This window comes from Sus scrofa, chromosome 2, assembly GCF_000003025.6.
Source record: "Sus scrofa isolate TJ Tabasco breed Duroc chromosome 2, Sscrofa11.1, whole genome shotgun sequence".
Lineage (NCBI taxonomy): Eukaryota > Metazoa > Chordata > Mammalia > Artiodactyla > Suidae > Sus > Sus scrofa.
In genome coordinates this window covers 33590182-33617717 of record NC_010444.4, presented here as the reverse complement: position 1 = coordinate 33617717, position 27536 = coordinate 33590182, and the positions used below count along the sequence as shown (strand labels likewise).

Sequence of the window (27536 nt, the reverse complement as noted above, 5' to 3'; positions counted from 1 at the left end):
AGGTCCCTTAAGTTTAATTAGCCAGTATAAATGACTCCATGTAACTTTAGGAATGCTTTTTTGTGTAAGAACTCATGAGCCCCTATTCTCTGTGAGATAATGCCCAACTCAGTCCTGTTGAACTCATCAGATATGTCCATTCTGTTTTTCCCCAAATCATAGCATTATAACCAGCTCGGGGAGGAGTTGAAAGTTTTTTCCAGGGAATCAGTTAATATCTTATAGCCTTCTTGGTCCTTGAAAGAGAACATTTTTAGGATGAGCCCGGAAAACCCAGCTTCTGATGGAAAGGTGAACATTTCCCTACAGACATTTCTATTCAAAAAGAAATGCACCAACAAAATATAGTCCAAAGGGAAGACTGGCTGGGCTTTAGTTTTGATCATTGATCAGCCTAGGTTCCTGTAAGCTAGGACTTACATACATACTTATAGTGGTAATACTTGCTATCTGGGTTTATCACAGAAACTACATCCAAGACCCCATTTGTTGGTTTTCCTTCTAGAGAACACAAATATAGCCACTGTGTCCTAGCCACATCCACATTAAGGCATTTTTTTCAGGAAAGTAAAATGAAAGCAGACAGATTGGGAGACAAGACTCATGTTTGAGAGCAGATCCAATTTCTTGGACCATCAAAGTCTGCCATCAGGGAGAATAAGCCTGTTCCTCCTACCTCACTGCTTTGCAACTATACCAATGTGTGTTCCAGCACCTTCTCCCTGGAAGAAACCTATTGTTCTCTGTACAACTGCCCCAAAGTGGGAGCCTTGTGCACTCAAAAGTCAGCAAAGTAGATTCTGTTGTACATCTTTCCCTAAAAAAGGAAGAGGATGAGATTATCAGGCATATGCTGGCATCAACTTCTTCAGAATATTTATTTACATCTCATATCTCGCTCTGTCTGCAAGAAAGGCAGTATCTGCTGTTTTTTAGAAGGCAAACATTTCCTAAATTATCGAAAAACAAAATTTAATAACGCCTATTTAGATATTCCCCACAAAAATAATTGTCATGTAAATGGTAGCCCCACGTGGTATTTAAGCTGCCTCAGAACCTTTATAATCATTTTATCAATGTCCATGCCATTCAATGCCACCAGGTAAACACTTTAGTCCAAATTTAATATCTTTTCCAAAAAGAAGTGAACAGATTTTTCCCACTGATTTTGACCCACTGTACTTTTTTGGATATGGTACTCAACATGAAAAGAGAGAGACTGAATGGCCAGAAAAATCAGATGGCAAATATAATTGTGGAAGCAATGGTTTTGTTTTTTTTTTTTTTTTGGGGGGGGGGATACACATAGGAACTTTCCTACCAAAGCAAAAATGTCTACTTTGCCAATCCTATTTCAGTGTGTACTATTCTCACACCCTGCCTTCTTTCTGAGTGAAAAGCAACTGAAATTTAATTCAACTTTTAACGTGAGGAAGAAATAAAAGGGTTTTGTTTTGTTTTCCTTTTGTTTTCTTGTCTATTTTAAGACTAGATTTAGGAAGCTAATCAAATAAGCTTATATTTCAATGACAACTCTAACCAACGACTAAACGTCTTAGTTGTCAATGTTGAAGGTGAAAATACTTAAAAACAAATGCAAAATTTTATCTTCCTAGGATGGGTGGTTATTGGCCTATGTAATCTAATTTTCTGGTAGGAAAGAACAATTAAGTTCCTGTAATTGAAGAGAGAATTTGGGGAAATTCCAGAAGAAACAGTGGATTTCTCTAAACATTTCATTTTCAATAGGAGAAATTATGTTGCAACCATATATTTAGCCAGAGGATTATAAATATTGATTTTTTTTTTTACTCTCAGTAGTTCCTCTAAAATCTTAAATATAATTAATATTTATTAATGTTAATATATTACATACATGGTGTATTTTTAATCATTAAATATTCCTTTCAAACTCTCAAGTAATTTTAAAGCTAACTTAAGGAAGCTCTTCGCTCTGTTGAAATAGACTGAGTCAATCTTTTAGGTGGTGTCTCCGGGTCAACATTTTTGAAAGCAGTGAACAATAAAGATTCATAAACCTTTATAAAGTAGATTCTGAATCAGTCAATAATACTGTCTGATTGCTCAGTTCTCTACAAATTCTGCCTGATTATACTATACTGTTACGAATAGGCAATTTGGGGATGGCTCATTTATTTTCTTACATGGTAGTCACATTAAGGCATGAAATCAATACTCTACATGAAATTATCCTTAGCTTTTCAAATGTGTCAAAGCAGACTCTGTAATTGGGAATTGTGTGTTATGAACACCTGTGTACACACTTGCTTTAACATTTTAAAAAGCAGATGAACCATCTTAAAATCAATGTCAATATAATAGGTGCAGATTATTGCCTTTGGACTGGATTAGTAACGAGATCCTGCATCTATTGTATTGACGTTGATTTTAAGTTGATTTACTATTAGAGTTCCCATCATGGCTCAGCAGTAATGATCCCAACTAGTATCCATGAGGACATGGGTTCAATTCCTGTCCTCAGTCTGTGTGCTAAGGATCTGATGTTGCCATGAGCTGTGGTGTAGGTTGCAGACATTGCTCAGATCTGGCGTTGCTGTGGCTGTGATGTAGGCCAGCAGCTACAGCTCCCATACAGACCCCTAGCCTGGGAACCTCTATATGCTGAGGACACGGCCTTAAAAAGACAAAAAAAAATTTTTAAATAAAAAATAAATTGATTTACTATCAATTACCAGTCACACTTGCTTAATTTAAAATTCTGTATCATTTTAATATACATCTTTGGTTATATAAATTAAATTTTATTTGTTTGAAAATAGATTATACTTCAAGGTAATTAATGCTGAGTAAAAGAGGTTAACTCTACAGAAAACCTAATTACCTTGTGATATTGGAATGAACACATACGATTCCTAAGTATAAAAAATACAAAATATAGAGAGAACAAAAATGTCTAATATTTTAAAACAATTGATTTTCAAAAAACAATTAAAATAGAACCATTTTTTTCTATTTTCTGATCTGTTCTTCGTAACAATGTTGATTAAGATTGTGGTTGTCAGCGGGGAGGGGCAGAGAATAAAAGGGACTGGGAATTTGGGGTTAGTAGATGCAAACTATTACATTTAGAATGTATAGACAGCAAGGTCCTACTGTATAGCACAGGGAACTATATCCAATCTCCTGGGTTAGACTAGGGTGAAAAATAATAATTTAAAAGAATGTGTGTATATGTATGACTGAATCACTTTGCTATATCGTAAATTAACTATACTTCAATTAATAAAAGACTGTGATTGCCATCAAAACATTTCAACAATACTCTCTTTGAAATACTGTTCGCAAGGCCCCAGGCTGTGGTTTCTTTCTTTTTCTTTGTAATTAAATGGTATAAACACTTAGGATCGCAAAATAATGAAATTTATATTAAAGAAAAACTTATTTGAATTAAACAAAAGAAAATCCTTCCTCTTCTGTTGTTTAGAGAATCACAGTTGCTTTTAACTGACTGTGCATTGAGTGATAAACTTGGGTTGAGGTGCTGTTTCCTTATCAAGGTTTATATTAACAAATGTCATACTTAACTCACAGACATGAATATTGCACTTCTCAGTAATAAACTTGTTTATCTAACAGTAGTTTTTCTTTTCTTTTTTTTCAAGAATTTAGGACCTTTAGAACAGTCTGTCGGTGGAAAATTATATTTTACTTAAAACTCGGCATTAAAAAGGCTACTCTTTGGAAATAGACGACATGACTTTTAATGTATACCCTATATATGTATCTTATTTCTAATTTCAAAACTACTTCAGAAATGCATATACTAAGGCAGTATTTTGAAAATCCTAAAGGGAAAGAGTAGACCAATTTAATTTAAAATGAATACCATAATGGATACCATTTTCTTCATATACTGCAGACTAACAAGTATTGAATGCTCCCTGCAGGCCAGTTACTGCGCTAACTACTTTATATGACTTACCTCTGTAAATCCTCACAACAGGGACAATCAGGGACAATCTTTGCTCTTTTTAATTTGTGAATAAACTAAAGTTCAAAAAGCCTTGCCCCAAATTACCAAGATAATTTTTGTCAGAATTTACATCTGAACGTGAAGCTCACCTCCAATCCCTCCCCTCAGTCAATAAGCTATACTCCTTGCTCCAAATGATGACAAAGACAATGTCAGCAAAATGAATTTATTCATAATGAAGGAAAAAAGCATTGAGGTCTTTCTGTTCCATTTTTATCAATATCCGTGATCATGTCTAAAAAATAGAGACTGGCATCAAATTTGACATATTTTACACTGTTCTAAGAGCTCATCATTCGGAGCCCCTCTTATTGAAAATATCCGCGTTCATTCTGTGGAAAAACCAACCACAAGACTTAACCCATTTTTATGGCACGGATTGAACTTGGTCCTAGACAGACTTTGTCCTGCACCAGCTCTGAGCTGACATTCTCAGGGAGGAGTAGGGAAGGACTCCTGGCTAACTCCACGACTAGCTGGCCAAAGCGCAGTTCTGTCTGCCTCCCTACCAAGCAAATGTGGCTTCTATGCACTGTGGAAGGTGGTTCTCCTGTGGATTCCCATCTGCTCCCTATGTGAAACCTTAGAATTCGCATATCTGGTCTATCAGGAAGAACTGGGTAGGCTCCTTATACTGACTTCGAAAAGCTCTTGAAATGTTTCTCACAGTGCCATTGGTTCCAGTATGTGAGAGAACACAAAGTCATTTTTATAATAGCATCTTCCACTTGCAAGTCATTTTATGCATTGATAACACTCCAGGTGGGAAAAAAAAAAAGACTGAAGAAAAAGGATCCTAAAAAGCATTCTGGGAAAATACTGAGCTAATGAAATATCTGGAGGATAATTTGTGAGTAAAATCTGTGAGAGAATTTGTGAGTAAAATGGAAAACTATATGGCACATTTTGGTTTTGAACATTTCCAAGGGAAAGTTGTGTCCCAAGTTTCCTATGTATCTATCTATCTGGCTATCATTAATTGAATTTTCATCTTGAGGCTTTTTTTTTTTTTTTCCTTATCCTATAATATCAAGCCAGTGAGGTTAGGCCCAGATTTCAACATTCATTTAATGTATTTTCGGAGTTCTAATTGATAAGAATGACCTAACCACTAAATCACTGGGGAAATAATTGCACCTCTCAATTTGCAAATCCTTAGATCGATACCTTCATTAACTTGCTAGACCTCAAAAAGTTTTCTAGAAACTCTGTTCCGTCTTATTTTCAGATATTTTCCCATATGTACCCTCTTTTGACTTCTTTCCTCCTTGTTCAGGATGTATTTTTCTCATCTCTCTTATAAACCATAGCTCTTTTATAAATAATTCTTTCTTCCTTTCCCAATATTCCCCCCTCCTTTGAAAATGGAGAAGAGAAGGCAAGCATTGGCTTATAAATCCCAGCTTTTTAAAAAGTACTTCAAAGATTGTTTTCCCCCTCTTTCTATCCTCTCCCTAGTAATACATACTTGGTTACATAAATTTTTCCCTTATCTCAAGTTTCAAGCTTTTCTCCTCCTGGGTAACATTTAAGAAACACCGACTTTGTGACTCAATCCCTCCTATTTGGACCATTTCCTTTTATTTTGCTGATACTCTTTCTAGGCTTCTTGATCTTACCTGGCCATCAAAATAAATACCTGACACTTCCCCTAGCATACCTGACACTGAGACATTGTTTCTTACTCTCTTTCCTCTGTTGGCACTGGCTGTTTTTTATCTATTAAAGATTTTCTTTCTTTCCTTCTTTCAAAAAGCTTCCACTGCCTCCATTTGTTAACTCGCTTTTTGATTTGTAATCCCCTCTTACTCTGGAACTTTAGAAATTATTTTCTAGAGTTCAACTACTAGGATCTTTACTTCCGTCACCTTAGCCTGATGGAACTCAATGAACTTGCAGGTGTGAGCTGAATGAAAAGAGTGGAAATCCTGTAGACATGATATTTGGCAGCAAAGAAGACCCTAAGGCTAGTGAAATCCCCTGTGGGCTGGTAAGCTCTTTACAAGGTTATTTTACACAATGCTATCCTAATAGGATGGTCCTTTCCTCCTTACCCAGTGTGGAGGAAGACTAGACTTCTCACTGAGCCCAGAGTGAATTTTTCATTGTAAAGGGATGGAAAGGAAGAAGAAACACTACACTAAGCACACAAAGGGAGGAGAGTATTTAGTTATCATTGCTCCCACTTACCAGACACACCAGGCTCTCCTCCTGCACGGAGCAAAATTAATTTTTTAAGGCTTGGTCAGGACAGCTGTAATAGCAAGAATGACTAGAAGAGGACTTAATGGGGTGTATGGGGGGTGGAGGGGGAGGGGATGTGACACACTTGCAGGATGAGGGGATGTGAAATGCATCTACATCAACTTCAGGGATGGGGGTTAGGGTGGCTGGCATCCCCTTGCTTTATTGGCAGTGTCAGAAAAGCATTTACTATGCATCTCCTATTCTTTGAACTCCAAGATATTTTATGGCTAAAAAACTCTAAACAAACAAACGAAATCCCTGCAGTTTAACATAAAGAGACTGATTCTTGTACTACGATGAAATCAAGCCCTAATTTATTCAAAAAGGAGGTTGCTGGAGCACTTAAGGCTTGGTTGTTTTTTCTCACCTGAAAGTGGGGTCTTCCAAAGAATAACCTTCAGAATATTCTGGGGAACAGTCATCTTATTTGGAGTCATAAATAAGTATAAATATATATTAGACATCATTGCATCCCTGTCTTCTAGCAGTATCAACTACACAAGTCTAGTAACTGGTAAGCAAGAAGTATGTCGAGTGTGTGTGTGTGTGTGTGTGTGTGTGTGTGTGTGTGTGTGTGTGTGTTGCCTCAGAAATGGGTAATCTTCTCTAACGCCACATTGTCATAGCTTTTGCTGTTGGGATCATAGCCTGGAACAGGGACCAGGCTTTCTCTCCTGAGGCCGTTTTGTAAGACAGATTCAGCCCCTTGTTTCCAAGCATTGCCATTCTCAAGATTTTCCTAGGAAAATGGAAAGACACACATTAGTGGGCTAGTCGATGTATTCCAAATCAAACTGAGGGAATCTTGCTTAGGATTCCCCCTCAGGAAAAAAAAAAAAAGAAAAAGATTGATACATATGAAAGCAGCACAAATAACACCTCCTAACTAATAGCTTTGATGCCTCAATCCATGTAGGTACTAAATTCTTATGATAATAAAAACAGAAAGAGCACTTTAGTGAGCATTCACAATATATCTGTGTGCAGCATGAAGTTCATATATCTCTCGTCTAGTACAGCGGTCCTGTGAGGTAGTAGCATTACCTCCTGAGGAGAGACAAACCTGTGTCTCAGTAGGAGGTGGCCCCCTTCCTCCCCAGGACCAGCAAAGCCTCTGGTCACAGCAGGGGTACCTGCACACAGACCCCCTGGGAGGCTGCTCAATATTATTCTTTGCCAAGGAACCCAATAGTAAGTGTCCTCCAAATATTAAGTGTCCTCTCCTACTCCCAACTCAGCCTTGAGAGCAGAAGCCGCCTGTATCAACAGGATTTCTCCTTTATTCCAGGAAATTCATGACCATAAAGATAAGTTTGTAAGCCAATAAATAACTTGATTCTTTCCTTCTAGGACCTCCTCAAAATCCATTTATCCAAACAATACTCTGCTTAGCCAGCTGCCTTCTCAGCAAATAGATTGCCTCCCCATTCTGAGCTCCTTTTGAGATGGTGCTCTCCTGACTGCAAAAGCTATTAAATTCAGCTTTATTCACATAGATGTTATCATGGTGTTTGGGTGAGGGAGATCAAAAGGGAGCTTCACTGTTGTGATGGGGTAAAGACACCCTCCAAGAGAGTCCTAAAATAGTGAAAGGTCCCGGACTGAAAGAATGATAATAAGCCATGACTAAAAACAAAAAAAAAAAATTCTACCCTTGATCAGGCTGAGAGGACAGACACAGATTAAGACCAATTGCAAACTTAACAGGAAACATTGCTTCTTCAATGTCCTGGAGTTATCGGACGCCATAACAACGCATTAAGTGAGGATTGCTTTTTAACCTGTGCTTCCCAAGATGGCTTTATCTTCATTCCCACTTTTCTTACTCTGACCCCTCTCAGAATGGTTCAAAGGGAACCCCAGTCTGACCTTCTGGTTGAGGGTGGCACTCTCTGATTCCCCTAGGCTCCCCTGCCACCTTGCTGTATCAAGTCAATAAATCCAGTTTGGTCTGACCGCTGGTTGTTCTGGTGGTCTTGGGTTGATATGACCTTAATTTGTACCTGGTCAGTGTCTCTAGACTTTAACAGTACTCAAACAACATCACCAGCCTGGTCTGGCATAAACACAGTTCTCTGTGGGATGAGGGGAGAACTGGGAGATTACATGTATCCTGCTGCTTCTCTGCCTAAGAACTTATAAGAACAATGTAAGAACTATAAATCTTATATTTATAAGAACAATAAATCTTACTTTATAATAACACTCCATGGTACACTAGAGATATTCATGTCCAGACAAAGCTGCATGGTCTGCCCCCAGTTCTCAGATAAAACCTGAAGTTCTGATAATTCACCCAAGGAAAGTTAGACATGGAGCCAGGATTAAACCCAGGGCTGATTCTAAAGCCCCAGCTTTTTTACCATTATACTAGATTGTGCTCTCTATTTCCTTCCTTTTTCTTTTATTCTTTTATTTATTTACTTTTGGGCCATGCCCGAGGTATGCGGCAGTTCCTGGGGCCAGAGATCGAACCTACACTGCAGGCTGTAACCAGAGCCACAACAGTAAAAATGCCAGATCCTTAACCTACTGAGTTACAAGGGACCTCCCTCTACTATTTGACCCTCACGAAGGTTAAAGGGAATTTTGGAATTTGATCACTAGTGATGCCAATAACCAGCCCAAAGGCACTTTACCTGTCAGGATATTTACATGCTTAGAAACCAGTGAGCTGAGGAAACTGAAGGTGAAACCCAGATTCTTTCAGGTCCTCACGTTCACCACCTTCCCTCCACACACCCAGCCTTGCAGGTGGTTTAAATGGGCAACAAGGGAATCCTTGCAAGCTAGTTCATGTTGTTTAGAAGCTTAAATGTCAGCTCACCTGCTCTGTTCCACTGTCATGCTGAACTCCACACCAGCACAGTGTTTTGTATTTCTTAGACCAAAAGCAAAATAAATTGCAAACTGGTCTGATCAGCAGTGGTTGAACATCCTTGCCTCTCTGACGACCTATTAACAAAAGGAAAAATGGATTATGTGTGACATGCTTCCAGGAATTCCTTTAAGGGTGTAAGTATTGTCCTCTTGAGAAGCAGGTCACTTATTAGCAGAAGGGTGAAAAAGAGGTCTGATTTATTAAAAGACAGAAATTGGTAACTGCCTAAAAAAAGTGAGAGCTGGTCTTTAAACACCCACAAATTGTCATGTCAGGCAAGATCATGGCTATAGAGGTAAACAAATAGAAATAGCATTTATTTATTTATTTTGTCTTTTTAGGGCCACACCCACAGCATATGGAGTTTCACAGACTAGGGGTCTAATTGGAGCTATAGCTGCCGGCCTACGCCAGAGCCACAGCAATGCGGGATCCGAGCTGCTTCTGCGACCTACACTACAGCTCACAGCAACGCCGGAGCCTTAACCCACTGAGAGAGGTCAGGGATCGAACCCAGAACCTGATGGTACCTAGTCAGATTTTTTTCTGCTGCACCATGATGGGAACTCCGAAATAATATTTATTTTTAAGTATATGTTATGGAGGACCCTCTTAGTACCCATTGCAGGCCAGCAGAGGAGATTGCAGGAATTAATTTCTTCCTTACGAAGCTCTCAGTTTTCTACCAAATCAGATGTATTAGAGGACATCAGAGTCCAAATTAGTGAAATTAGGAAGATTGTTTTTACTGTTTCTTTTCTACTCCCCACCCCTGTCCCCAAATCCTGATCAAGCAATACCTTCAGGTTCCCCCAAGCTACTCTGGACTTTCCTCACACTGCCTTCCCTGTCATTAAAACCTATCTGTTCAGAATAGCTATCATTAAAAATCTACAAATAATAAATGCTGGAGAGGGTATAGAGAAAAAGGAACCCTCCTACACTGTTGGTGGGAGTATAAATTGGTGCAGCCACTAGGGAAAACAGTGAGGAGATTCCTCAAAAAATTATAAATAGAGTTGTCATATGATCCAATAATCTCATATGATCCAGTAACCTCACTCCTGGGCATATATCTGTTCAAAACTATAATTTGAAAAGATACAAGTATTTTTCTGTTCATAGCATCACTATTTGCAAGAACCAATACATGGAAACAATCTAAATATACATCAACAGATGAATGGATAAAGAAGGTGTGGTATATATATGTATGTATATGATATATACATATCATATATTATATACATCTTTTTTATATCATAAAGCCATTTGCAGCTACATGGATGCACCTAGACATTCTCATACTAAGTGAAATAAGTTGGAACGAGAAAGATAAATACCAGAAGATATCACTTAATACTTAACCTTCTTACTGATAAATTACAAAGGATTATTCATCTCAGGCCTCTAGGGGTCATATGTCGAAACATCTTTTCATAATATACGGGAGATATTTTAATATATATGTATATTATTAATCACATGTATAATAACCAGTTTGGAAAGAGTAGATATATCACTCTGGGGAAAAAGGGTTTTTTGTGGCAGACTCAAGATCACACCCACAAATCTTTTCTTTATATCTATGAGTCTATTCCTATTTTGTAGCTAAGTTCATTTGTGCCATATTTTAGATTCCATATATAAGTGATATCATATGGTATTTGCCTTTATCTTTCTGACTTACTTCACTTAGTATGATAATCTCTAGTTGCATCCATGTTGCTGCAAAAGGAATTATTTTGTTCTTTTTTACTGCTGAGTCGTATTCCATTGCGTATATGTACCACATCTTAATCCATTCATCTGCCCATGGTTGCTAAGGGGGATGGGGGAGAGAGTGGGATGGACTGGGATTTGGGGGTTAGTAGATGCAAACTATTACATTGAGAATAAATAAGCAATGAAGTCCTACTCAGCACAGGGATAGCACAGGGATTTATATCCAATCTCTTGGTATAGATCATGATGGAAGATAATATAAGAAAAGGAATGTGTATATATATATGCACATATATATACATACATACACAGCAGAATCAACTATAATTTAATTAAAAAAAAACATTAAAAAATCACATCCGTAAGATCGACACCTGGTCCACAAAACATGAGACTAGCCCATGTCTTCCTTGGCCCCAAAAAGAAGAATGCATATAACCGACCTGTTAGGAAGCTGATGATTACCCCAGCAGCCATGCACCCCAGGCAGCCCACTGCACTGTAGTAGAGGTAGGAGAGAGAATACCAGGTCTCAGCGATCGCAGGTCTGTGGAGAACAACGGCACTGTTACCAGTTCCGTGAGTGCGAAGTCATGATTCCCAGTGACTTGAAGGACTGCTGAGGGTTCATCTCTCAAAACCCCAATGCTCAACTTTTCTCTATTTGTTTACTTTCTAAAGAATCAAGCCTACGAGGGTTGTGCTGAATATTCTACTCAACCCAATCCATCCCTGTATTACAAGTCTTGCTATTGAACCACAATTGCAGTGAGGCCCACGGTTTTCATTTCTTTGGTATTATTTATTCTTCAGACATTTACTCAGCCCAGATTTAGTGCCAGAACTTGCAACAGACATTGAAGATTAAAAAACAAGTTAAAAAAAAAAAGTGAGCCCCAAAAGCTACATGTAGGATATAATGGTAAGATGGAGTGATAACACCTTGGTGGAAAAGGAACAAAGGATTTGAGGAGTTTTCAGAAAGAGTACCAATCCCAGGGTGATGCGTAGGAGAATACCTCAGTCTGTTTGTAAAGAATGGTTGATCATTCAACAAGCAAAGAAGGTAGTTAGGGCCATAATTTAGCATTCCAGGAAAAGAGGCTAGAATAAGCACAGGCAGGAAGGAAGAAACACAGTGGACCTGAGAACCATAAATAGGTTGATTTTATTTGTCCATAAAAGGTGTAGAAAGAAATGACTCTAGGCTAAATGATGCTAGAGGCAAATGAAAGCATGGTAATGGAGTGCTCATATACAGTACAGGAAGAATGGGAGGGACCACCTACTCAGACCACCGTTGTGCTGGGCTCCACCTACTTCGAGCCCCAGTGCAGCCCACTGTAGGGGCTCCACCTGCTATACAGAGTTTAAAGAGCTAACAAAATAGTGAAAAAATGAGTGCCCTGATCACCCCTTTAGGAAAAGGAGGCTGAGATAATGCTTCAATTTCTGGTCAGTTTCAGATGTCCTTGAACATGGAGTGATACAAGTGGACTCTAGACAGGGATCTTACCACCTGGAGCTCATCTCCTTTTAGTGAAGGAAAGCTTTTGTTGCAATGTCACCCACGTCCTATAAAGTCATTGCTGATTCTTAGCAACAACCAGACCCAAAAGCAGTTTGCTTAATTTTACATCTTTGAGAAAACTGCCGATTTACAACAGGCAGGTAATAAAAAATATGACACATAGCTGATTACATTCTCTCAGAGCCAGAATATTAGTGTACTTTGTTTTCATTTTAAAAATTGATATCCTTAGAAGATAGATGACTTATCTGCCATTGTCAGCCATTCCCTTTTGCTTAATAGCATGTGAGAATACAGATGAAACTGTGCTAGAGATTCTCTTTTCTTTTCTCTTTTTTTTTGTCTTTTTGCCATTTTCTTGGGTCGCTCTCGTGGCATATGGAGGTTCCCAGGCCAGGAGCTGAATCGGAGCTGTAGCCACCAGCCTACGCCAGAGCCACAGCAACGCTGGATCCGAGCCGCGTCTGCCACCTACACCACAGCTCACGGCAACGGCAGATTGTTAACCCACTGAGCAAGGCCAGAGATCGAACCCGCAACCTCATGGTTCCTAGTCGGGTTCATTAACCACTGCGCCACGACGGGAACTCCCCTCTTTTCTAATCTAACCACTGCACCCAATGACTTCTGCCCTGGGCTGAGTCAATATTTCAGGACTGCATGACACCCTAAGTCATGAGAGGTCCTAGCTACTTGCAAAGGTAGGCTATGAGATAGAGGTGAAGATGAGTCCTCCTTTCTGGAGAGGAAGAGGGGCGTGGAAAAAACTTAAATGTATGTCCCAGGACACAACTGTTTCCCTCATGTAACTGATGAGACACATTACATGACCTCAAGAAGTTATCTCATGCAATGGAGGTAAGAAGAGAGGAGAGAAGTGAAAAGCACAAAATAGTACAAAGGGGCAAAGACAATTATATGGACTGCCTTAGGAGACAGTGGTTTCATATCTTGCTGGTTGTCTTAAGCATGGGCTATGAAACTTGACTGTTGTAGCAATGCTTTAAGAAGGGAAGAATAATTGGTTTAGATAACTTATTAATGTCTTTTCAAACTTTGCAAATCTTTGAAATCTAAGTCAAAATATATTTTATGGGGGTATAAGGGGCCCTAATCAAGCTATTTTTTTTTTAATGGCCGCCCCGATGGCATACGGAATTTCCCAGGACAGGGACTGAATGTAAGCCACAGCTGTGACCTATGCTGCAACTGCGGCAATGCTAGATCCTTTAACCCATTGTGCCAGGCTGGGGATTGAACCCACGCCTCCATACCGACCTGAGCTGCTGCAGTCTGATTCTAAACCCACTGCACCACAATGGGAACTCCCTTAATCAAGCTCTCGAATGAGGAGCCGATGACTGCTGGGAGCATAGGAACAGGTATTAAAGGGCTTTCCTTTAAAAGGAAATAGCTTGATAAAAGAGAAGAGCTTGATTAAAGACTCCAAGGTAGGAAAGAGTAGGATATGCATGATGTAAAATTAGCAGAATCAAGAGAAGAAAGGGGAAGAGTGGGTTAACGATGCTAGAAAAAAAGGATAGTTTCCAGTCTTGGAAGGTTCCTAATTCCAGGATAAAGTTTGTTCTTTATTCTGTAGGCACATGGAACATTGATGTTTTCTCAGTGCAACAGTTCTGAGTTCAGAAAGGTGCTTTGGGAGAAGAAATTTAGAGGTGGCTGGAATCAGATGGACCAGAAAGAAAAAGACTGCAATGAGGAAAAACCAATAATATAAATAAGATAGTTTTATCTTCCTGGAGTTTGTACTGATGAGAATAACCTTAAGAATGACAAGGGTGATGCAAAAAGAGAGGCCATGCCAAGCTTAGAGAGATCTTCATAAATGTAATTAGTAATTTTTTACTAATTGGTAAAAAATTGGTAATTGGTAATTTTTTAGCAGATAGAATCCAGAGAAAATGAGCCAAGTACAGGAAAGTATTGATGACAATCAGAAAAGGGCTGCCCCCAACTGAGATACTTTTTTTTACATAAAAATAACAAATCCTACAGTTTTTTGATGTGTCTTTACAATTAGAATGTGAGAATGTACATCTATAAAGTCGGATACAGAGCTATAATGACAGATGATAGATATCTTATCTCATTTAATCATCTTAAAAACCCACTAAGCTAAATACTGTTACCTTCTTCATTTTAGTTTTTTGTCTTTTTGCCTTTTCTAGGGCCACTTCCCGCGGCATATGGAGGTTCCCAGGCTAGGGGTCGAATCAGAGCTGTAGCCGCCGGCCTTCGCCAGAGCCACAGCAATGTGGGATCCGAGCCAAGTCTTCGACCCACACCACAGCTCACGGCAACGCCGCATCCTTAACCCACTGAGCAAGGGCAGGGATCGAACCCTCAACCTCATGGTTTCTGGTCGGATTCGTTAACCACTGCACCACAACGGGAACTCCATTGCTACCTTCTTTTTTCAGTTAAAAACTGAGAATTCAAGAAAGGGCAAGTTAGTAACAAAATGGGTAGATGGTAAAACCAAAATCCAAAACCAAGTATTTCTGATTTCAAAGCCCCTAGTCTTCCCCCTACCATTGCCAATATTTTGGTATCTTAAATTACTTATCACAGCCAGAAACCGAAAGGAAATTTCTTTGTTAAACCCAGTATCATTTTATTTAGAAGCTGCAACAACATAGCAGTGTTTCTAATTCATTATGATCACAATCTCCTTGCCCACAAATCTAGTCTACTCAGATTCTTTATTTCTTTTCATAACACTCAGGTCTTCATATTCACCCACCTATTTTCACACCTGCCCTGATTTTCTCTGTTTTGCACTCAGAACTCCAATTAACCCTCGGTCCAAGTTCACTCCTGGGCACCGGAGGAGAGGCTATTTACTGAAACCTGAGCCCTGCAGGCCTTCTTCAATGCTGGTACCGCCAGACTGATTCTCATCAGAAAGCAAGATCAGACTTCTCAGACAGCGCTGAAGAAGGCACCTCCCTCTAACCGGGTTACCCTCTCTCTGGGACTTGACATCATCTTGAAGGTCACCATACCTTCTGGACAGCGCTAGAGGCACTGATTCCGTCACATTGGACAGGTCACACTGTTCTGTCGATAAAGGCAGAGGCCATGTCTTGGAGTCTGGAGCAGGGTAAATGAAGGCTCCAATGGTCACCCAAAATGACAAGGTGACTCCCGTCAGAAGGCCTCCTAAGGCACCCTTGATGAGAAAAAATAAGTTAATGAGGAGGTCCCTGGTGGCCTAGCGTTTAACAATACAGCATTGTCACTACTGTGGCTCAGGTCACTGCTGTGGCATGAGTTCAGTCCTTGGCCTGGAAACTTCCCCACACCATGGGTGTGTTTAAAAAAAAAAAAAGTTAATGAAAGAGTTGACAAAGCCATCGAAAGAAGAATGAGAATGATGATATGAGGAGTCTTATCATTATGAGGAGACATTCTGGCTTTTCCCACCAAATCTTCTTCCCACGTGAGCTAGAAGCAGCCCATTTACCCTGCCTGACTTCAAACTCCCACAATGCAGCTTTACTTAGGAGTAAAATTTTCCTTTGTTAAGAAACATTTATTGGAGTATAGTTAACTTAAATGTTGTATTACTTTCAGGTGTCCAGCAAAGTTAATCAGTTATGCAGATATCCATTATTTTTCATATTATTTTCCCATATAGGTTATTATAGGATATTGATTATAATTCCCTGTGCTATACAGTAAGTCCTTGTTGTTTACTATTTTATATATATAGTCATTTACTCTTTTATATATAGTTGTGTGTATATATTAATTCCAAACTCCTGATTTAGTCCTCCCCACAACATTTCCCCTTTGGTAACCCTAAGTTTGGTTTTGAAATCGTTGAGTATGTTACTGTTTTGTGAATAAAGTCTTTTGTGTCATTTTTAATTAGATTCTACATATTAGTGATCTCACATAATATTTGTCTTTCTCTGGGAGTAAAACTGTTCCTTAAATGAGGAATTGGAGGAATTGATAGTAGTCATTATATTTAAATTTCTAACAGGAACTTTTTTCCTCCTCTCAGCTTCTTCCTCTTATCACTTAAAAATCCACTGAGCCTTAATTTCCTGTAGAAGAGTTTCAGCAGTTCAAGAAAACCTCATATAATGGAGACAATGGGGTCATTTTTCACTGACAGCCATTATAGGCTACTATATGGAAACTTTTACTCCCGTTATCTCTCCCCAAGTAATTCTGGAAGAGCCCTCTGACTCCCATGTTTGAAGTTTTTTTGTTTGAGTCTAAATACTAGCAAGTACATTTACCAGTTCTGTCATTTAACAGCTATACCTCTTGATAAAAAGTCAAAGAGTCATTTCTTCTGGAAAGGAAATAGAACAATCAAGGACCACTGGAAAACTAAAGTTGGCTGTCACTGGTTTCTGCCAGATAGCTGACCCTTCTCTGTGACAGAAAACAACGTATAGGTTTCTTTATTTATTCATAAAAAAAGATTCCTCAGTTGCAGCAACAGAATGTTCTTTCTGTTATTGTTTGTGTGATTTGAATACTTGGGCCCTTGGTATACACCAGAGGTCTGCAAACTTCTATTGTAAACAACAAGCTAAGGAATATTTTAGGTTTTGTGGGCACGGTCTGTCACAATTACCCAGTTTTGTCACTGCCACACAAAACGAGCCATAGATTGGATGTAATCATAGGAAAGTGGTTGTGTTCTAGTGAAACTACAAAGTCACTGAATTTCATGTAATACTCATGTGTCATGAAATCTTACTATTCTTTTGAGCTTTTCCAACCATTTAAAAATGTCAAAACCATTTTGAGCTTGCAGGTCATCCAAAAACTGGAGATTAACAGATTTGACTTGAGAGATGTAGTTCAGTGGTCCCTGGCCCACTGGTAAAGGGTGAAAGGATTTCAACAGGAGGGTCAACCCTCACTGATGGATAGTAACTACCTGGAGAGCCATGCTACCAAGGACTGTGAGGTTGCATCCACATTCTGTGGAAAGAGGGTCATGATTGATTAGTGGAATCAACCATGGCTAATGACAAAGGAAGAGGTGACCCAAATTGGTAAAAATTACTTCCCTCTATCTAGAACAAGGTGGTTTTCCAGAGTAACGAGAAGGACTAGGTAAATTAATGTTTAGAATGCAGTAAAACGTTACGTTGCTAATTATTAGGTTTTTTTTTTTTGTGGCTCGTAAATTACCATTCCTCATATTATCTCACCAAGAATATAACTATTCTTGTCAACCTCAATATCAGAAAAATTTATTCAAACAAAGTGTTTCCTAATAAGACCTCAGGGGAAGCAGCACAAATTCCCAAATGCTCCAGACCTACCCTCTCTCTTTACCTAGCTCAACAAGATTTATCTAAAATAGAGGTCAAGGAGTTCTTTGGTGACATAGCAGGTTAAAGATCTAGCAGTGTCACTGCAGCAGCTTGAATCAGTGCCCTGGCGCAAAATTGGATCCCTGGCCCAGGAACTTCTGAATGCTGTGGGTGTGGCCAAAAAGAAAATAAATAAATAAATAAATCTCAATAAGGCTCAGATAGCTACAGAGACCTAATTATATATACCACTCAGGCTTTATCAAGTCTCCTATAGCATATATAAAATTCACAGAGTCAAGTTTTCAGGAACCTCAAGACTACCTAAAAATATAGACATGTAAGTGTATGGATGGCACTAAATGAAAAATGACAATTCTATTAGATTGATAATGATACTTTTTTTTTTGTCTTTTGTCTTTTTAGGGCCACACTTGTGGCAATCAAAGTTCTCAGGCTAGGGGGTCAAATCAAAGCTGTAGCTGCCAGCCTACACCACAGCCACAGCAACAAGGGATCTGAGCCATGTCTGCAACCTACACCACACAGCTCATGGCAATGCCAGATCCTTAACCCACTGAGCAAGGCCAGGGATCGAACCTGTGTCTTCATGGATACTAGCTGGGTTCGTTAACCACTGAGCCACTTACAATAACTCCGGTATGATACTTTAAATATTTAAAAATATTATTATAATTACTATTTTTCCAAAATAAAAGTTCCTTTTGAGTTATACTTACTACACAGTCACCTGACCATCATTTATTTAAAGACTTACTATTAGTTTGTCAGCCAGCAAAACCAAGAAGATCCAGCTGTCAGAATACCTCAGGCTGGCCTCCTCAGCCCTTCTTAAATTCATCAATGAACCTAATGAAATTAGTTATTATTTGGGACTACTTAAATATACCAAAGATAATTTAGATTTTTTGGTGTTCGAAATTGTGTTTTAGACTATTTATGATCTCAGTATCAGTTTTAAATTTCATTTTGTAGACCTTTAATTTAGAGAAGACAATTTAAATTCTAAAGAATTGGCTTTGACACCATGACATATGGTATTTCATGGCCCCCGCTTACTTTCTTTGCTTTCTGCTCCTAAAACAGCTCCACTGAAGTCAGAGATAGGAGGGCTGGAGTTCTGTTTAGTTCTACTGTGGCAAGAAATCCTCGTTTTTTTCCTGGCAAAGACAATTGGGGTTCCCATGGAGGAGAGAAAAAATGGTCAAGGCCCAGTCTCAGCTGGGAAGTGTGAAGAGAGCTATGGGAGACTTACCTTCCAGTTCACGAAAGGGAACAGGATTCCCAGAGAGAACAAGCCCAGCATTGGTCCCCCACACATGCCATGGATGCTGAGGGCAGCCTGTGGAGCAAAGCAGATCAGATCAACCCCACACTCCCCTGAATCCATGGCCCACCTGAGACTACCCCTCTTTTTTGGACCTGGTATGAAATGCAGTCCTAGTCCTGACTGTACCACTCATGTATCACATCCTTCCTAGAAATCACTTCTCTCTTCTGGACTCATTGATAAGCATGGCGTATGTAAAAAAACAAAAATACCTACAAACATATATGTGTGTGTGTATGTGTAAGCACACACAGGTAATTTAGATTTGGTAGAAGCAGTTTTCCCTCAAACTGGAACTTACTGATTTGTTTAGCTTTTCTATTAGAAAGCTTTTTAAATAATGTACTTAATAAATACATGCAACATGTTACAGATCTTATTTAGTTGATCCAGCTGTTCTAATTTAGCTTGACCAATCCTATAATTTTGATAATAATTGCCTGGTTGCTCACTCCTGCTCTCCCACTGAATACCTCGAGGATGTTGAAGCATCAAAGTGGGACATGATGGGGGAGCCATTAAACATTCCATATCCTATATCCCATATCCCATTTTTATAACTCTATCTCCATTGCAAATTGAGGAAGTTGGACAAATGCATTTTCATATCTCTTAGCCTCTAACAGAACCTAGTGAATTAGCAAGGGGTTTTAATTAAACTAATTTTCTATCAACTTATAGCCTTGTGCTACAGCCTTGCAAAAGTCTTGAACATACACAGGCACTGACATGCATGCAATCATGTACACACACACACACATGCACATATGCATACACACACACACACACACACACGCACAGATACTCTGCAATGCAGCCCTATCTAGTTCTACCAGTACCACTGCCCGGTTCTAAAGATTTTATATATATTTCCAGTTTGTCAGGCACCACCTATGTGTCAGATAGTAATGATGAACCACACTGCCACTCTAAATAAGTGATCTCATTTCATCCCCACAATTATCCTGCTTAGTTGGTAGCACTAACTGGATTTTATAGGCAAGGAACATATGGACCGAGAAGAAACATATTAAAGGTGCACCTCCATTTATAATGTGGCAGATTTAAGGGTTTTAAGCTAAGTTTTTCTGGCTCTAAAATCCACCTTTTCTCTCCTAAAATTAGTCTTAAAAAAAAAAGTCAAGGGCACAGACCACCATCATAGCCTCCTTCTTCTGTTTAAGGGAAGAAATTCTTGCAAGAGTTTATCACTAGAAGAATATTTAGACTCTAATTTGGCCCTGCCGCACATCAGTATGATTTGGTGAACCTTCCGTTACTAACTCAGAGTCATTCTACTTCAGAGAGCCTTCTTTCTCTATAAAGAAATAGAAACAGGACCAAGGGGCCTTCAAGTCAACTCCAGCTGTGATGTAAATTCTTTTGAGCAGAAAGAATAGCTGCAGTGCATTGTTATGATTGTTTTTCTAGGATAATTTTTAGAGAGGTCAATGCCACTGAGACATCTTTGACGAGATGAAGGCAGGTAAGATTCAGGTAGGGACTTTTCCCCAATGTCAATATTCAACTTAATATTCTTGACATTTTTTTCCTCTGCTGATTGATAGTCTTAATTCATAGTTGCTCTGGTTGCTAAATTTGGAAACTAATTTACTATTATATGAGAGAGTCAATAAGTTAGGAAAATGTTTATTTTCCCTGGTGGGAGAAAAAATAAACAATCTCTTACAAAGTCTTCTGCCAGTATGCCCTAGGAACAAACGTCTTCAAATGATAGAAAGAAAAATAAGTCAAAGAGTTTCTGGTTTTAAAAAATATATATTTCTGTAATGCACAAAGCTAGCCTCAATTTCTTATCTTTCTTTCTGTTGTCATTAAGGGTGTTTAATTGGAGGAAGACAAAGCTCACTTTCAAGAGCCTCCACCTCAATGGCTAAATCTCATTCAAACCTCTGTTGCAAGGAGAGGGCATGGGCTGGAACATGTGCTCTGGGACTGAAGTTGCCTTGCTGTGCCTTAGCTTGTGTCAAGTGTGGATCAAAATACCTGCTTCTTGGTTTTGTTTTGTTTTGTTTTGTTTTTGGTCTGGGTATTTTTTTGAGAGTATCCAAGGTGGAATTCAAAAGAATGCTCCAAATGGTGCCTGGGGACTCTGGAGCACATAATAATTGCCCACAAATATTATTTACTACAATTTCATGTTATTATTACTTATTGCTTTTATACCCTGTTGGTGAGCTCCCTGATTCTCGAGGTGTGTCATATGATGGCTGAACTGTTCTGAGATCTAGAAAGCACTTTTTTAATACAAAAAAAAAAGGAAAGGAAGGAAAGAAAGAAAGGAAGGGAGAGGGGAAGGAAGGAAGAAGGGAGGGAGGGAGGAAAGGAAGGAAGGAAGGGGGAAGGGAGGAAGGGAAGGAAAAAATACCACCACTACTACTTCAAAAATGAGAAAAGAAAGAAAAAGAAAGAAAGAAAGAAAGAAAGAAAGAAAGAAAGAAAGAAAGAAAGAAAGAAAGAAAGAAAGAAAGAAGGAAGGAAGGAAGGAAGGAAGGAAGGAAGGAAAGAAAGAAAGAAAGAAAGAAAGAAAGAAAGAAAGAAAGAAAGAAAGAAAGAAGGAAGGAAGGAAGGAAGGAAGGAAAGAAAAAGAAAGAAAGAGAGGAAGAAAGAAAGAAGGAAAGAAAGAAAGAAAGAAAGAAAGAAAGAAAGAAAGAAAGAAAGGAAGGAAGGAAGAAAGAAAGGAAGAAAGAACTTAAATAGAAAAAAAGGCTTTGGCAAAACTAGCTAATGGTCTATTAGAACAATAACATTACAGGCTTTGGCAAAACTAGCTAATGGTCTATTAGAACAATAACATAATGGATAGAGTGTCCTTTCCCAGGAGGAGCGCTGCAAATCACTAGTTAACAGATCTTTGATGCTGTTACCTGCCCCCTCCTCCTATCTCCTCTCCCACACACCAGCTTTGGATTTCTGAAAGGGGAATGCAAAGTGCAGCATTTCCCAAAAATCTTTGACTTTGGAAATTTTCACTCTTGGAGCATTTCCCAGGAAGAAGGTCTCCAGAACACACTTTGCAAAAATCCTAAACTAAAATAGTGAAAGGGCCTTTGTTTAAGTAGCTTAAATCTGCCCAACCTCAGCACCACCCACAAACACACACCGTGAGTGTGGGTTGGTTTTGTGAACATGAATTAAATCTAGCTCTATCCCACCTACCTAAGGGTCATGGGTTTCAGTCTTTCCATATTCCCTGAATATGAATATTACTTCATCACATTCAATCGAACAAAGCTGTTTTGAAAATTAAATAGGGGAACTATAGTTGTTTTTCTGCACCTGTCAAGTTGGATATGCTCAGAGATATGAGAGAATCATCTTAGACACAAATATCTCTCCTAGGAAATGACAGATTGGTGTTTTCAGTTCTTACCTACTGTCATCCCCTAAAATGCATGCACTATGTGGCACCCATTTTAACTAACCAAGAAAGCAAGCCTAGCCTACTTATCTGAATCAAGACAAGTTGATGAGAGCCTCACTCACAATTCCCTCTTCGTTATAAGCTTCACATTTTACACCAGTCTTGCAGGAGTCCTGATCTATTCTGGAGCCCTTCATACCTCAATGGCAAATAGACTTAAAAGGCAAATTCCTCTGGAAGAAAATAATTTAGTGATTCAAATTCTCACTAAATTGAACATGTTGATATTTCCTTAAGAGTAAATAATGATTGGATAAAGGGGAGGGAAAAAATGTGCAGGAAGCATCAGAGGCTTGAAAATGAAACTTGAAAATGAGGAGAAATGAGTGTAAAGCAACGTTGCTGAGGTCACTAAAGACAGATCTCATCAATTTGCCAGTTCTTCTATCAAAGTACTTCAAAATTAGTAAAGAGATGAGTAAGCATGTGTCATAAAAAAAGTTCATGCTCAACAGAGAGGACACCGAGTTTCCAGTCCCACAACTTCTTATATAGATGAGTGAATTTTCATGTCACTCAACTCCTCCAAACTTAATTCCCTGAACTTCAAAAAGGAAATATTAGAACCGATGTAATAGCCACTGGAAGGACCAGTAAGATACACTGACCTGGGAACTAAAACACTTTCAACAAAAGCCAGAGACTGCTATCCACTCACTCTTACCCATGTCTTCATCTAAGCAGCATTTATTGAAAACCTAAGTCATGCTGAGAAAATATACAGGATGTTTACTTATTTTTTTTTTTGGCTTAAGCCATGGCATGAGGAAGTTCCCAGGCCAAGGACTGAATCTGCAGCATGGCAGTGACCTGAGCCACAGTAGTGAAAACACTGGATCCTTAATCCCTTGAGTGACCAGGGAACTCAAGTATGTTCAAATTATACAAAGATACAGTGGGATGGAGAAGGCTGAAGTAGAATCTGTAGATGTGCTTATCTGATGATGCTCTTGTGAGTTGGGCAACTGGGGAGGGAAGAGGCGTAGCTCCAGAGACTTGGGTCATAAATCAGATTTAGGAGTTCCCATCGTGGCACAGCAGAAACAAATCCAACTTAGAAACCATGAGGTTTTGGGTTTGATCCCTGGCCTTGCTCAGTGGGTTAAGGATCCAGTGTTGCCATGAGCTGTGGTGTAGGTTGCAGACAAGGCTCAGATCCTGCATTGCTGTGACTGTTGCATAGGCTGGCAGCTGTAGCTCCAATTAGACCCCTAGCTTGGGAACCTCCATGTACCATGTGTGCAGCCCTAAAAAGCAAAATAAATAAATAAATAAATAAACCAGGTTTAGCCACTAACTAACTGTGAGAACTTGAGCAAGATTTTCACTCTTATCTGTAATCATCTTTAAAAAATGAATGTTGAAACAGACTATTTTTGATGCTCCTTCTAGCACTGATATTTCATGGAACTGGGAGTTGGACATACAGGAGGCAGATCAGTCTAGATAATAAAGAAAAGTGGGTCCATCTCCCAGCTCCACTACACTCTAATTACGTGAGTTTGGGACAATTCTTCACCTCGATATTTCTTGGTTTCTCCGTCTGTAAAGTTCATGCATTAATCATACTACCTTTTAGAGAAGTGGTGAGGATCGAATGAGGTAATACTTTTGGGACTGTAGCTAGAACATAATAAGCATTCCATAAATGTCAGTTGTAATTATTGTTCTTGCTATTACGATTATCATTCCTACTCTTATTTCAGGATGATATATTCTCCAATCTGGATTTTAAAAGGGCTTCTAATTTTACAACAGTGTCATTGAGTCTCATCACTGGTTTTTAAACGTTTACTCTTTTGACAGTAATTTTGGTTGAAATTTTACATGGATGTGTAATTTGGACCTGGTATCAGAGAGTGTGAGCATTTGGGGTTTGGAAGAACAGGCAGAGTATTAGAAAAGAAAATGAGTAAAAAGTCGCTATGGAATCCAGTGTCTTTTCCCTCTTTATTACCTGTACAACGCTCCCCATGAAGGATGCAACTACTGCCATGGTGGTACACAGCACACCAAACAAGACACCTGGAAGAAAGAAAACTCATGACTATCATCCAAGCACTTTGAGGTCCTGCCCAAAGATGTCTTTCATGCAAGCGAAGGATTGGCCACCCCACTTAGCCATCATAAGACCGAAGATGGGCATTTAAGAGACTTTTATTCCAAAGACACACTTTCCTAGGTCAGGCAGAATGAACTGGAATCCAGTCTCTAGGAGTCTTCTCTCCAGGATTCAAGAAGAAAGCCATCACGTGAAAGCAACATGAACAAGCAGAAAGGGCACTGATCTACTAGACCAATCCAGGCTAAATTAATGGGAACTAAATCTAGTTCAACCACTCAGCAATAATCAGCTGAAGAAGTTACTAGCATCTCTGGGATACAGATAGTTTTTTATCTTTAAAATGGGTAAATAGCTATACATATTACCTCACAGATTTTGCAAATCTGGACAGTTTTTCTGATCTTTTTGTGCTTTATTCATACCTTCCTTATGGCCCTTAGTATATTGCATAAGATGTTTCTCTACATGGCTATGTTGGAGCACCATAAGGCATTTTGCGCAGTGTGCCTCTAGCATCAGAGAATCTCGCTGGATGGATGAATCAGCCTATCAAACTTAGCACTCTTTTAAACATGATGTCTTCTTTTAAAAGCAATTATTTTTAAACGCCTTTGTTTAAAAACTCTCTTAAAAGTCATTCAATTCCCATTATAGCCCACAAACAAAGTAAGAGAGGAAGAGAGAGACCAGGAGTTGGAGATAGATATAGGCAGAGATACAGTGACAGAAAGAGAGAAAATGATTTTTCTCATTCTGTTTGGAATTCTCTCACAGCTAAATATTTGGCTCAGTTCCCAATGTGACCCGTAATTCAATTGTATTGAGTACTGATCACATGTCAAGCACTTTACTAAATGCCATGGCTACAAATGTCACTGGCCCCAAGATCTCACATAAATAAATTAATTTCTCTAATAAATACAAGTATGATAGCAAGTACTATGTGTTTGACAATATTATCATCATCTTCTCAGGTTTAGCACATGATATCCATAATATTTATTATCAGGAATTCACATTTCAAATGAAATCAGGCTAGCAAAGTTTGATGCTATATTCTCCAACTTCTTAATAAAACACACACAAAAAATAAGGAAAATCACACAACAACCCTAAAATCCAAGTTTGATCAGGAAACACATTTCAGAATTCTAAAATAGTTTCCATTATCTTTAAAGATGGCAGGTTAGACTTCAGAAGACCATGTTTGCCCTGATTCTGCATTTCTACATGAATAAGGAGAACTCCACCTGTCTAAAGGCAACCACCCTTCAATCCAAGGGTTCTACTTTTTTGGTGCTGACTAGAAAATCGATTTAGCACCCTTCTCCCCCAAATCTTTATATTTCCATCAGATTGCAATCTATAGCAACCTGCAAGGCAGGAAGTTTAGGAGAAATTATTGAAGGTTCCAGCAAGACCTGAAATATACAGATCCACAGACATAGCAGTAAATGTGGGAGGAAGAGAAAACACCACAGTTGCAGCAAATACTATATTTTTCCCAGTGCTACATCAGCTTCAGTGGAACAGACAATAAACTGTGGGCATAGGAGAAATTTCTACCCAGAATATTCATGAATATCTGCTAGAAATCAGGAATTGTACTGGGAATGATGCCCATCCACCTGCTACTAGCTTTAACTCATTATGCAAGATAGTAAAAAGAATCAAGCCAATTCAACTATCCAGTTAACAAACATGCAGTCAGCATCAAACTCTCCTTGGTCAAGCATAAGTAAAAAAAAAAAAAAAAAAAAAAAAAAAAAAAAAAAAAAAAAAAGGGAAATATGGGATCCATCCTAAAATATTGCCAAACAAGGAAATGAATCTATTAACCTAAAAGCTCAAATGCAGAGAATGTTTTCTGAAAATAATTTACCTTAGGAACCAGAAAAACAGTTTACAGAAACTGGCAGTTTCAGTATGATACAAAAACATGTAGACTCAATGAAACCAGTCAGGGCAGGTCAAGAGAAAACAAATGACATGAAAAAACAGCCAGCTAGGGTACAAGACCAATAAGTTTAGATAAGGATGAATCCAGGTTTGATAAGGAAGGACCATAAGGAAATTAAAAATTATGGTAGTTGACCAAGAACTTCCGCTCCTAGATAGTTACCCAAGACAAATGAAAACATGTTCACAAAAAGATTTGTATAAGAATATTCACAGCAGCTAGAAGTTCCTATCGTGGCTCAGCAGTCAGTGAACCCAACTAGTAACCGTGAGGTTGTGGGTTTGATCCCTGGCCTCACTCAGCGGATTAAGGTTCCAGGGTTGCTGTCACCTGTGGTGTAGGTTGCAGATGCAGCTCAGATCCTGCGTTGCCGTGGCTGTGATGTAGGCTGCCAACTGTAGCTCTGATTTGACCCCTAGCTTGGGAACTTCCGTGTGCCGGGGTGAGGCTATAAAAAATAAAAAAAAAAAAGAATATTCATAGCAGCTTTATTTATAGAAACTTCAAACTGAAGCAACCCAGGTCCAGCAACAGAATTAAAAATTTAAAAAACAAAACAAAACACCAGTATATCCATCCATACAAAGTCATCCTACACGGCCATAAAAACGGGTGAACTAGTAATGCCAAAACCAACATTGATATATCTCAAAAATATCCTGCTGAGTGAAAGAGGTCTTGCAAAAAAGATCGTGGACTGTAAGATTCCATTTATATGAAATTCAAGGAGAGGTAAAACTAATCTATGATTAAAAAAAAAAAATACCAGAATAGTAACTACTTCTGCAGGGAAATGGGAGTAGGAACTAGCAGAAGAACTAAGAGAGAACTTTCCAGGGTGATGGCAATGATTTACATCTTTAGTGGTTGGGTTACACAGGTGTACATATTTTTCAATACTCAGCAAATGTATACTTAACATTTGTCCATTTCATCGAGGGTAGATTTTACACTAAAAATTTTAAACAATTATTGAATTCTAGCTGATAATCTACTAAAGTAATTAG

The 27536-nt window shown here is 38.8% G+C and overlaps 1 protein-coding gene across 1 annotated transcript in view; it reads right to left on the bottom strand.

Annotated features, from left to right (window-relative positions):
- Positions 4170-27536, bottom strand: part of SLC5A12 (solute carrier family 5 member 12) — a 52561-nt gene continuing 29194 nt past the window's right edge. Inside the window, exons 10-15 of the mRNA XM_003122908.4 lie at positions 24462-24529; positions 18985-19071; positions 15426-15592; positions 11312-11415; positions 9090-9217; positions 4170-7001 (exon numbers count right to left, since the gene is read on the bottom strand). Coding sequence (XP_003122956.1) covers positions 6849-7001; positions 9090-9217; positions 11312-11415; positions 15426-15592; positions 18985-19071; positions 24462-24529 — 707 coding nt within the window. The 3' untranslated portion in view covers positions 4170-6848. The remainder of the gene's footprint in view (positions 7002-9089; positions 9218-11311; positions 11416-15425; positions 15593-18984; positions 19072-24461; positions 24530-27536) is intronic.